Source organism: Austrofundulus limnaeus, unplaced genomic scaffold (assembly GCF_001266775.1).
Source record: "Austrofundulus limnaeus strain Quisiro unplaced genomic scaffold, Austrofundulus_limnaeus-1.0 Scaffold4, whole genome shotgun sequence".
NCBI classification, from domain to species: domain Eukaryota; kingdom Metazoa; phylum Chordata; class Actinopteri; order Cyprinodontiformes; family Rivulidae; genus Austrofundulus; species Austrofundulus limnaeus.
Window position 1 is genome coordinate 2,241,484 of NW_013952406.1, and position 12,898 is coordinate 2,254,381.

General features: G+C 38.6%; 2 protein-coding genes across 2 annotated transcripts in view; both read right to left on the bottom strand.

Annotated features, from left to right (window-relative positions):
• The window catches only part of kat2a (K(lysine) acetyltransferase 2A), a 19,786-nt gene extending 17,123 nt beyond the window's left edge, over positions 1–2,663 (bottom strand). The window contains exons 1-3 of the mRNA XM_014023085.1: positions 2,409–2,663; positions 2,037–2,160; positions 839–984 (exon numbers count right to left, since the gene is read on the bottom strand). Coding sequence (XP_013878539.1) covers positions 839–984; positions 2,037–2,160; positions 2,409–2,633 — 495 coding nt within the window. The 5' untranslated portion in view covers positions 2,634–2,663. The remainder of the gene's footprint in view (positions 1–838; positions 985–2,036; positions 2,161–2,408) is intronic.
• An 824-nt stretch (positions 2,664–3,487) lies between these two features.
• Positions 3,488–12,898, bottom strand: part of rab5c (RAB5C, member RAS oncogene family) — a 13,529-nt gene continuing 4,118 nt past the window's right edge. Inside the window, exons 2-6 of the mRNA XM_014023100.1 lie at positions 8,714–9,050; positions 7,257–7,408; positions 6,943–7,065; positions 6,748–6,841; positions 3,488–4,929 (exon numbers count right to left, since the gene is read on the bottom strand). Of these exons, the coding sequence (XP_013878554.1) occupies positions 4,802–4,929; positions 6,748–6,841; positions 6,943–7,065; positions 7,257–7,408; positions 8,714–8,879 (663 nt within the window). The 5' untranslated portion in view covers positions 8,880–9,050 and the 3' untranslated portion in view covers positions 3,488–4,801. The remainder of the gene's footprint in view (positions 4,930–6,747; positions 6,842–6,942; positions 7,066–7,256; positions 7,409–8,713; positions 9,051–12,898) is intronic.

Below are 12,898 nucleotides of genomic sequence, written 5' to 3' on the forward strand. Positions count from 1 at the left end.
TAACCCTCCTCCTTCACGACTGGACCAAAATGCGTGACTACTGTGTCCAACCACCAGTCAGAGAAAAGACACACGAAGGAGGGAAACAATGACACAGACAGAAGTACAGTAAAAGAAAAAAAGTCATTAAGCAGTGTGTGTACATTTTATTATCAGCTGAGCTGTGGTGAAAAGAAAAATACAGTCAAATACCGTCGAACCGGTGTAAATGTTGAAAATACCGTGATATAAAATTCTGGTCATACCGCCCAGCTCTAATAAAAAGTATACTTTTAAGTGTATTGTTATGTCTTTTTAAGTTTATAAACTTACCAAAAAGAAATATACTTTAAGCACATGTCATTAAGTATACTAAAGTATATAAAAGTGTATCTCCCTAAGTGTACTTTTATTTGCCATGTACACTAATATAAGTAAGCACTTTACTAGCAAGTATACTTCTAGGACTGAGTTGGCCCACAATAAGTTTATGAAAGTATACTCAGAAGTATATGGAAAGTAATCTTTTAAGTACATTTTTAGTTAAATCTTGAAATATACTACAAACAAACAGTCTGTGTGAAAATGTACTTTCAGTGTACTAGTAAAGTTTATCTTGGCCAACAGTTAAAGCATTTGTATAGAGTAAATATACTTAAAATTTAAAATACTTTTAGTACAAGAAGAGTATAGTGTAAGATAAACATGGTTAAGTATAGCTCATAAGTACATAAAAGGTCAACTGTAAGTATATTCTTTTTAATTTTTTTGTTTAGAATTAGTATAAATAAGTATACCTGCATTTACTACTTTTTGCTAAGGGAGCACCGTCTGAGTGGGACAAAAAACCTTTGCCTACCTTGAAAAGGTAGAAGTAAACCTGCTTTGTATCGGTGTCCTCCTCTTTGTGCACGGACATGAAGAGGTTCTCCACGTCGACCACCATCCCTAACAGCCTGTTGATCTCATCCTCAGACACGTTCTCCAGGTGAGACACGTGATCAGCTGGGAACGAATCAAACAAAACAAACAGATCTTTTGCTGAACGAGACGTTATCCGAACATCGAGTTCCAAAACCTGAAACGAAATAAAATCTGCGCACCAACCGGTGAGACCAAACCGAGACGTGGCACAGATTTGAAGGAGAATACTCAAACCATGTCTGAAGAATTCAAAGCAAACAAAAGATATTATCTCCTGAAGCTGTATTAATTAGAAACTGGAGCAATAAACCAAGTAACCAACAAACAAGCTTAAAACAACTTTGATTAGCCCAAACAAACCTAAAGAACTTTCAGATTATCCTGTTAATTACTTTTGAATGGAACAAAAAAACTGAGCATCACTTAATTAATACAATCCTTACAGTAAAACACTCACTGTTGTAGAGTTAACATGATCCCACTCATCAAATAAAGTAGTGGGTTTGTAGAAGCCATAAAGAACTGGAGCGTAGGGCTGCACAACATACATGGTTGGTTCAAATGTTTGAATTTCTGTGTTTTGACAGAATCAGTCTGATAAACAAAACAGACCTGAGATACCACGGCAAATCATGACCACTTGGTCAGAGCAGACAATGTTGGACAACTGCAGTGTGACTATTTGCAGTTGGATTTGGGTTTGTTAAAGTTTATTTTAAATTCTTTAATTCCTCAGAATTTGGACTTTGGTCTGAAATTTCTAACTTTGATCTGTGAATATCTTTGATCCCAGAATTTTAACACTGAGCTCAGAATTCTGACTTTCACCTTATTCTGAGGGGRAAAAAAATCTAAATTCTGACTTTGATATAAAATTTTGATAAAAGTATGAGTTCTGAAATTAAAGTCAGAACTCAGGAAATTTTTATTTATTTTTCTGAGACCTTAATCTTCCGTACAAGTCAAAGATAAAGCCTTAGGTGTGTGTTGATTTATCAGGAATGGATTGACTGAAATCAGTTTGAAGTCCAAACTGAATGCTGATGATCAGAAATGGCGTTTTGGAGAACCAGGTAAACACTGCAGGTGATGTTAGGTGTGTGTGTGTGTATGTGTGTGTGTCTACTTTGTACCCAGAGCATGTCCACAGCTGCGGCAGGGCTCGCTCAGACTGGCTGCTTGCTGCTGCAGATCCATACGTGGAGCTGAGGGTGGGTTTGGGTTTTTCCATCCATTGCACTTGCATGTGTCACTGGCCTTAGAATAAACAAAAAATAAACACACCACACAGGTGACTTACAAGCTGCAACTATCCCCATCATGTGTGTCACTTTCCAATTTTCCACCATGTAAAACGCATCTTTACATATTTAAATGCAGAGACGTTAACTACTACGTTTTATTTATTGTGTTGCTGGTTTGTTTTTAAGTTGCGGTTAATAAAAAGGTGATACGACTATAATAAAGGTGCTTTGTTGTCAACTTCGGCTAGCTTGGTTAGCTACCTTGCATGCGGAGAATACGCCAAGTTTCTCGAGCTTTTTCGCCCGTGGGAAAGCTCGGACTTGAGCTTTCTTCTGGCTCGCACGTTGCTGCTGACTGAGTCCTGGTCTGGCCGGGTCGCTGCTCCCCGGCCCGGAGCCTATCGCAGCAGAACCGGACCCCGCTGACCCGGTGGACTGGGCTTGGAGAAGCCGGGGTTGTAGGGCCTGCGTCGCCGGGTCCGACATATCCACGCTGCTGCTGCTTCTGCTACTTCCTCCGTTTACCTCATCTGCTGCCTTCACGTACCGTCGAAAAAAATAGGAATTTAGAAAAACAATCGCCGCCGAAACTTTTCAACTCGATTTCATCCAATCAGACGCATTTACTAAAATATACAGACTACAAAATACACTAAAACCAAATTCCTATTTTTTAAAAGAGCTATTTTTTTATTAAACCGAGACGTGTTTCAGATGTACTTTTAAAATCCTAAGAGCCCTTCTGCCCTCTAGTGGCCAAATTGTGCATCAAAGCAATATTAAATTAAATTTATTTATTTTTTAATTAAAACAAGTGCATGATGTGATTTAAATGAGTAATTCTAAAAAGTCAGGCTAATGAATATTGCAAATTTATAGATTAGATTTGTTATTTAGTCAAATATTACATTTTGCACTATAGAAAAGTCAAATTTGCAATTACACCAATGTAATTCTTGTTAGAAAGATGATCAGTTTCTGTTTGTWGTTTGAGTAAAATAAAAATAAATGAGTGAAAGAATAATTTGTGACAAAAACATATTAAAAATCAAAATTAGTTTTAAGAATACTAGAATTCAGTGTGATTTGACCAGTCGCATGCAGCTGGTACACCGAGACAAACATTCACTCACTCCTGATGATTGAGAGCAGCTAATTAAAGTACTTTTTTGAGGATTGTGGGAAGAAAAAAAACATGAACATGTACAAACGTAAACTTTACACAGAAAGGCTCATCAGGAGTCGAACCTGTGATGCAAAAAGTGCTACAGATTATTCCACCATGCAGCCGAGTTGTTCAAATAAAGTGAAATAATTAAAACAAGTGAACAAAAAAAAGATACCTTTCCCTTGTTTATTCATAAAAATGACATTTTCCTTCTGCTTTCTCTACCCACCTCTGTTATCCTCATATCACCTTACAGCAGTGCGTAATGTTTTTCAGATAATTCTGTGCTAATTGTTGATGTGGTAACAGGACGACAACACTTTAGAAGCCATTCTCTTCCTGAACCGATTAGTAAAATTAACGAGACAAAAAAAAAAAAGGAGAAAAGCCAAGTATAACAACTCAAATTCACAAGGCTGATGAGACAGAACCAGTGCATTTAATATCATACATTTCCAGAGGGAAAACAAATTAAGATATATAAAAAAATTTGACAAATGTGTAAAGATTGGGAAGATATTTTCTGACAATAACTACAGATCGATTATAAACTTGAAAAGTCTGTTACAAATACAGAAATGTGTTTTCAATGCAGATGCAATTTGGTCAACAAAACAAATCTTGCTTTATGTTTTTGCCATGTCACACAGATCATTCAAAAATATTACATTAATGCTAAAATTATGTATGGAAAATGTTAATAAAGGTTCATTTACTGTATGTGGTTTGATGACAGACCAACGACTGTAAAACCTTTTGAAGTCGAGGTTTTAAAATCATGGTGAGCAGCCTGCGTCGAAGCAAATACAGTAATAGTAGCAATACCAATGTTAATGTAATCAAGCTACACAGCTCTATAAAGAAAAACTTGTCTGCTCGTGCTCCCCCAGTGGAAACGTTTTCCTAATCTCATTCATTAAGCTGATCAGGAACAAGTCAAAAAAAAGGTGAAAGATGCTGCACACACCTTGCTTTAACATATGACCACGATGAAATATTTCTGATGCGTTGGAAAAGCGAGTACTAGCAGCGAAAGGACAGCTTTTATTCCTTCCTCCTGGATTATTTTCCTCTACACAAACACAGAAAAGTGAACAAGATGGTGTGCAGTTGGTAATGACTGTTTTATTTATTTTATTTTTATTTAATCCTTCCATGAATGGGATTTTTTTCCCGTAATTTATTTTATTTTCCCTCCAAGGTGACGTCAAGTGTTCATCAAAAAAGAGAAGTCATGGATTGGCAAGTCTGATTCTGTAACTAGGCCTGTTTGGGTTGATTTCTGGGTCTGTTGGAACCATCGGTGGGGTCTTGCAGTTTACTGGCCAGTGGACTCGTTTGCCAAACGGTAAAATGGTGCTGAGAGGAGAGCTGGTCTGACCGTGGTTTGGTTTGACCAACGGGACGTCGTTTGACAGCTGGCTAATATCTGGTCTGGTTGATCGAAGCCGAGGTGTGATCGGGTCAGCTGATTTATTGTTTTGAGTTAGTTCCCGCCCCCACAGCAATGGCCGCTTCTGCCCTGTGGCGCTGCTTCCTGCAGGTCCACGCCACCTCTGGCCCGTCCGCCGGCGCCCGCTCCACCCTGAGGCTCGTTCTTCGGGAGCTTCTTGGCTGTTGTGAAGAGAAAAACGATAATTTATAATCTACACGACTATGGAGGAGCTAAATTATCTGATTAGTCTTATCGCAAAACACTTCAAGAATATGTAGAGTTCCTACAGCTTCCAGGGATCCATGATTAGTTGTAACATTAGACTTTATTTGATAAACATTTATTTTAACTGTAAAATAAAGACTAAAAATACTGTAGGCTGTTTAGTTTTTAAAATTACACAAATGGGGCTATTTTATTTACACACAAAGCATTCTGGGTAAATGATGATGTGGATAGGTCCTCGGTGCGAGGCTGCTAGCGAGCTATATCCACCCTGAAGGTTAATCTTGGACAATATCTGATGATCGACTCTTTTAAATGAAACCAGAGAGCGTTGACAGAGAGGAGAAGGTAGAAATGACTCAAGCTGTAACTGAAAATATGGATGGAGGACAACAGTTAAGCTTGTTAGTTTGTCACGCTAGCACAGAGCTAATACATATAAGGCAATATAACGTCGGAGCTAATGCTAAAGCTAACAGGCTAAGCTGAGGTTCTACTTCCATGAAGCAGCTCTGTTGTCCTCCATCTGTATTTTCAGTTCCAGGCTGAGTCATTTCTACCTYCTCCTCTCTGTCAACGCTCTCTGGTTTCATTTAAAAGAGTCGATCATCAGATATTGTCCAAGATTAACCTTCAGGGTGGATATAGCTCACTCACACTGATGACCTATCCCCATTATTATTTACCCAGAATGCTTTGCGTGTAAATAAAATGGCTCCGTCCATGTTAAAATACAGTATATTTTGAAAAATTTATAAAACTAAACATCCTACAGTATTTTTACAGTTAAAATAAATGTTTATCAAATAAAGTCTAATGTTACAACTAATCATGGATCCCTTTAAGACCAACTTCACAATAAACACAAACAGAAAAAACTTCGGTAAGCGACAATTTAACACAAAACAACGAACTGCGAGAAGCATTCTATAGAGCCCGCGAGGGGACATGGGAGATTTTTTTTCTTTTGCGTTACCTCGGCCTGTGTAATTCTTTCATTGGTCATTTGATATCTCTACCATTTGTCACGCTCTTATTTGTTCATACGGACTCTGACCGGAAGTATAAATTGCATTTCCTGTCTGTTGCTACCCAGTGGTGACTTGACGGAGCTGGGTGATTTCACTCTGTCCGGTGCCCACTCATCTTGCATATGCAAACCTTATTAAATAATTTGACGACCAAACCACGCAGTGCACCTTTCTTTTATTCACGTGTTTATGCCTTAGTGGATATTTCCACGACACACATTTTACAGCTAATTAAGGCTTTATTTTTGATTTAATGAATTCAATGCTATTTAAGACTTAAGGATTTGTAGGAACCCTGATATGACTCAGAAATTTCCAGAGTTCAAGTAAAACAGATGTGCTTTCTAGATATAATTTCTAGATATCTAAATATTAAAGCTTTTGTCTCTATTTACAGAGAAATTACTGAATAACAGATTAAACTATAAAGCTGTTTAAATGTCTTTAGCCACATTCAGATATAACAAAATACAGGTACGAAAGGCCTTAATTTACATTCCCAGTCTGGGGTACACATTAACCAGCCAGGTTTGAATGATCTCAAACTTATCTGTCTATTTGCAACTGATAGATATATAATTTGAACAGGAGCTTCTGTGCTTTTAGGATTTTTATTCAATATTTTCTGAAGTCTTATTAACATTATCAAAACCATAAATTAAATATTAATCAAGATAATGACAATTTTATTTTCAGCCTGCGCAAATGATTAATGAAATGTCTTTTCCAAGGAAAACTTACCTATAGCCATAAAAATCTCATTAACATTCATAGCAGTCTTGGCTGAAGTTTCCATGAAGAGCAAACTGTTGTCGTCTGCGTATGCTTGTGCTTCCTAAAAGAAACAAATGAAGGATATGACTAGAGGACATTTAGAAAACGTGCTGAATCTGTTTGGTAAACTTTAACCTTCAAATGTAATCGTTCAGTGCTCACCTGGAAATCTACGGCTCTTTTGTTGGCCAGGTCGGCCTTGTTTCCTGCCAGTGCGATAACAATGTTGGGACTGGCTTGTCGCTGGAGCTCCTTCACCCAGTTTTTTGCACGTGTGAATGTATCCTTAAAAACAAAAAAGTGCAAMAGGCGTAAGACACGGTGCTTTTAAATCTTATATCTCATTGCAAAGAGCAAAGATTTGTAGCTGCACTTTGAATTAAGCAATCGTGAACGCAGGCTGGAAGACGAGGGTGAGTAAACATGACACAAGCGTCTGTCTTTGCCGACGTCCTGCTGCAGATCATACTACTCACTGTGTTGGTGATATCAAAGACAACRATGGCAGCCTGGGCTCCTCTGTAGTACATAGGTGCCAAGCTGTGATATCGCTCTTGTCCTGCAGTGTCCCAAATCTCAAACTTGACTGTTGTATCGTCCAAACATACTGTCTGTGTGAGGAAGGCAGCTGAAAATAAAGCAGCAACGCAGATCTTACATTAAGAGGAGAAACACAGAAAGCATATTCAAATTCTACCCTGGTGGTGAACTTGTGTTTCCCTGTTTTATTATAACAGCTTAACGTCAAACTTTTAAAACACAAGAAGAAAGGAGGAAGCCATTAGTTGTACATGAAGAAAATACCTCAGTTTATGAAAAAAGCCTCAGCTCACACAATCAGCCAACTCTCACATGATGGGAAATCAAGCGCCCTCCTACATGGCACATACTTTAAAGCTTTGTAATCTTTGACCGGCTGCACAGCTGACCAGTAGTTCAACAGAACGCCAAAAATGCTGACTTGTTTTTACAGTCCTTGGTAAGTATCCTGTTCCTACATCCTTGAGCAACTTTACTCATGAAAAACCCAGTTAAGCCAAGACAAACCTTTAGTTTCCAACAAGCATGACGTACAAATCACAGAAAAAGAATGTGATTTATGGCCAAGCGTTCGCTTATTGCATTTTTAACAAAAGAAAATAAATCAACATGCCTGCCTGCTTTGTGAGAAGTTTAAAATTTAACCGAGTCAGCTTTTCCTCTTTAAAGACCTGGTTTTACTAGTCGTCGTTCTACCTAAAAAACAGAGGAGCCCAAAGTGGGGCCCGCGGGCCAAATTTGGCCCACCAAGCCATTTGATTTGGCCCACCAACAGTTGCCAAAGTTACAAGGTTGTAACCTGTTATCCTATAGGTTGAAACAGTTTTTCCATTGGTCAAATGACTATAAAAGGGCTGTAGTGAAGGTAGTTTTCAGTCATGGTGCTGACATATCTTTGATTTATTAGGATTAAACAAGAAACATGAAATGACAACAAGAAATGTTTAGATCAGATTTAACCCCGTATGTAGATTTGTACACTTTATAAGGCCACAAAAACTCAAATTTTATCAATTTATGAAATGTCCCATGAGCCTTTGCTACTTGAGCGTATGGCAGACTTTCTCCAAGTGCACAGACTAAAACAAAAGAGAGCCATTGCACAGCTTAATGGTCAAAAATAAAGGACTTTACTTTTAAAGAGTATTTGTATTTCATTTATTATATAACTGCATTTGGCCCACAGCCATGGATATATTTTCATTTTGGCCCCCTCAGGGAAAATGTTTGGGCACCCCTGACCTAAAATGACAATATAAAAGAAGAAGACATGAGAGGTATCGGTTCCTCTTAACAGGCAAAGACCTGTACAGTGCTTGTGTGTGACGGCTACATTTCATACATGAATTCTTAGTAAAACCTCACACTTATCTGTTGATAAAAGCTCCCTCACCTCCGATGGTGCTCTCCTGGTACTCGTGGAACTGGCCTTTGACGAAGCGCAGTACCAAGCTGGACTTTCCCACTGCCGATTCTCCCAGAAGCACTAGCTTAAACTGACAGATCTTGTTGCTTGCGGCGGTGCCGTTGGTCCGTGCCGGTCCGCCTCGCCCCGCCATACTGATGTGTTGAAAAGTGAGAAGTTGGAAGGTGCTGGGGAGGGGGAGGAGGGTCGACTAAAGGCTTTGGGTTTTAGTGCAGAAGGATGGTGAAGCTGGGGGGTAGACACAGGTAGGTTCAGGTCATGCAGGTAGCCTTTGGCGGGGGAGACGATGCCTCACTTATGGGAGCTGGAAAACAAAACAATGTATTTACTGGAAAACACACAACACCATTTTTTGTTAAACAATACCTGCAAATAGTAGGCCAAACCCATTCAGGCTTAATCAACGCTGTGAACACTTAACCACACTTTTGCCTTGATTCCAAACTGTTATCACCAATTGTTGACAAAGCCTATACTACACACAGGACTGTCAGGAAGAGTGATTTATTCAACTTTGTTTAGTATACACAATTCTGAATGAGAACACTCTTTGAAGTACGGCCTTTTGTTTCGCTCCCACAGGAGGTGGATTAACTTGTTCAGCGCCATGAAAGGTTGACACTACAAGCAGAATTTACTTTACTGAAAGTTAAACCACAACCAAACAAGTACTATCATGCTCAACAGTTTTTGGAATATATCCTATTGATTTTTAAATAAAATAAATTTTCAAAATAATACTTTCTTCTAAAACTAATTAGTGTCTTAAAATCAACCTATAATAATTTCTTTACAGTTCTGAAAGCACTTTTATAAGATCATTTGATTGGTCAGAAGAGCAGTCCATAATTTGGAAATATAACTAGAGAAAAACACAGATTTGAAGCATAGTTTAAAGATAGAGCACTGAAAGTGTCTAAAAAAGAAATTAAAAAAACAATGCCATTCTTCAAAAAAAAAAAAACTTTGCCAGCCCAACAAAGTATTTCTTTTGAAATGACAATAATAGTAAAAATCACGGCATAAGTGGATATTTTTTAAACACAAACTGTTAAAGATCTGCAACATACTTTGCCCAAACATGTTCCAAACATGAAGATTTTGAATTCTGTGGCTCATTTTCTAACATGTCTGTCAACAAGTTTTGCTTTGAGGTTACAAGAAGCATTAACAAGATAAAACATAATAAACCACAAGCTGCAATAAAAATGCTAGCAACCTGCAGTGAAGACTGTTTGGTAAAGAATAAACAAATAAAAATGTTTACTGTCACTTCTCATTCTAAAATCAACACAAACCTATGAATTRAATTTTTCGTCAAGTTTAATTTGGTACAAATGTACAGCAGAGTTGTATGTGTCCACAGCATGCCGTGATAAAAATGTTTGTTTCACATCAACCAGATATGAAACTTGGTTTAATCTTTTTTTTTTTCAGCCGAGTGATGCACATGAGGTCAGCCAGCTTCTGCTCGGTGACAGGACAGGAAACAACTCAGCTAAAAGCAGGAAGTGAAGATTGCAGAACACATTTAACTGCTGAGCACAATAAATTCAGCACCATCTAACACACACACACAGACAACATGACGCAGGGCCACAAAACAACACACAAGACAGAAGGTGGACATTTGTTGGTGGGGGGACCGGAAACATTTAAAAATGAGGAGGGGAAAGATGCTACTGCAGATAATGAGGGTGGGCTTTCTTTCTTTTTCCAGCTCGCTGCATAGCTGGGTCTAATCTTTAGCATGTGACTAGACATCACAGCTTTGGCCATAAAATATTCAAACCTTGCATGTTTTATTTGACAGTGCAGCAGCCATGTTCTACAAGTGCATTAAAATCACCCTTCAGAGTGCTGAAATCCATTTAACTCTATATATGATTAAGAAARAGTGTGAGGAAGTGCACCAATCTGCATTTGGAGCAATGATCAAAAGAAGTCTAAAAATCACTCTGCACTCTTGATCCAGCACACAGACACACACTTATGTTTGCAGCATCAAAAATGAGGAAGGAATGAAGGCACTCTGTTCATCCAAACAAACAAGTCTCTCTGTACTTATTTGATTTAAAGCAGCTAAGGTTACATCACCTAGTTACACTTATTTTTAGAGGAACCAGCAAGCATTCAATTACTGGCAAAACAAAAACGTAGGAAAGCTAAACAATCACTGTACTAAATAAATACTATGCAAGACAAAGCCTTTCTAATTAATAATGTAATAAGTGGTGACAGACAGGGCTGTAACATAAGCACCACCAAACAGCATAAAAGACAGAAGCAGCAGACTGACTCAGACCACAAAGCGTTTTACGCCATTAAGATCTTTACACACATAAAGCAACCTGCAACTGATGCTTTGATGGGGTCCCTAAAAGGCACTCAGAACCACCACAAGGAAGTGGGTCAAATGAAACAGGGGCGCTTTCACAAAACACAGGACTCCATTGCCTTCATGCTCGTTTCATTTCTGAAAGCTCACATCTATGCGGGACGAGGCCAGCTCCACCTGAGCCTAAAAATGGACTGGGCTTTGCGGCCATTTTGCAGAACCGTTTTGTAAAGTGAGTCTTGTGGGACACGGGTGAGAGAGAGGGAGAATTGGCAGTAAGAAACAGGGGTGCACTGATTTTCATTTCTGATTAGATGCCTGAATTTAATATATCGGCTGATTATCATCATCAATCATTTAATATTATTGGTATCATTATTGCTGACTTTATAAAAGTTAGAATACAAATCTAAACAGTAACATTCATAAATGTTAAATTTAGCAAACCATCCTCCACCTCAAACAGAAGCTGTAGTTTCACATTCAAAAATTGCCTCATTGTTTTGACTTAAACACAGTAAAACTGTAAACTAAACACACACCTACATATTAGTTATAAAATCCAAACAAGCTAAATATCTTAACAAATAAACTGATGCCTCAGTCAGAAAGGAGATGTATTTTGTTGGGGTTGAGAGAAAAGCTAACTGATGGAGAATTGGAGTGTTTTCTCCTTGATTTTGCCCGTGTTTCCTGCTGCCTCGCGTTGCAGCAACGTGTGTCAAAATCAAACATTTTAAGAGAATAAAACATGTTCCATATTCTTTATCACAACTCTGGTTTTACATGGCCTACCAACACAATTAAAAATAAAGGTGGTTTATAGTGCTGTCTCTAATTTTAAACACACAAAGCCATGATGTGGTGAAAAGTTGGCCGCAGAGCTGGCTGCAAACTCTGGAACAGATATCCTAAATGGAGGTGGGTTGGGGGTCCTCATCGAGACTCACCTCTGTTCAGGAAATCCATTCCACTGTTTGCAGCCGAGAATCACTTCTGGAGTCATTCAGCAGACAACGTTATAAAGAGACACAGCTCATGGATCAGAAATCTCCCCACGATGGATCAGAAAATTCCAMTGTGATCAATATGTTGTAGKGCTGGGCGGTACGACCTCAAATTCATATCACGGTATAAATCGAACCCTTCATGGTAACCGTATATATCGCAGTAGAAAATTATCATAAAAAGTTAAGATACTGTAATTTTTGCAGAAAATTGTAATCGTAATTAAACCCAACATGTTTACTTTAATATCTGCCTACCAAACAATGAGCTTCTGCCTGCTGCGCGCTCATCTTCATCATCAGAGCAGAAGCTGACTTTACATTAGCAAGATGGATTTACGACTGAACGAACGTCCACGTCTTTTTTTTTTTATAATCTCTGTGGGTAAAAAATTTTTTCTCCGACAATTATGTGTGAAAAACTACAGTTGTTAAAGCTTTGCTCTGCGCGACATGCAGCGAGAGGAGAGGGGAGGGAGGAAACGATCCCGCGACACGACGTAACTTTTCTACAGCTGGAGGAGGAAATTTGAGGATTTATTCTCTCTATACGCGTCTTAAAACACTAGAATTTCTTCATTATATTTCGAACTTCTGCCCAGTTGTCTCTGCACTCGCAGCCCTGTTGACACAGGTGCGATGACGTAATGACAATAGGACGGTAAAGTATAAATTTCTACCGTAGGCCAACTTCATAGCGTTTCTACCGTCTACCGCTGGGGTGGGCAATCCTGGTCCTCGAGGGCCGCAGCCCTGCATGTTTTATTTTTTTCTCTGCTCAAACACACCTGATTTGAATGAATGGGC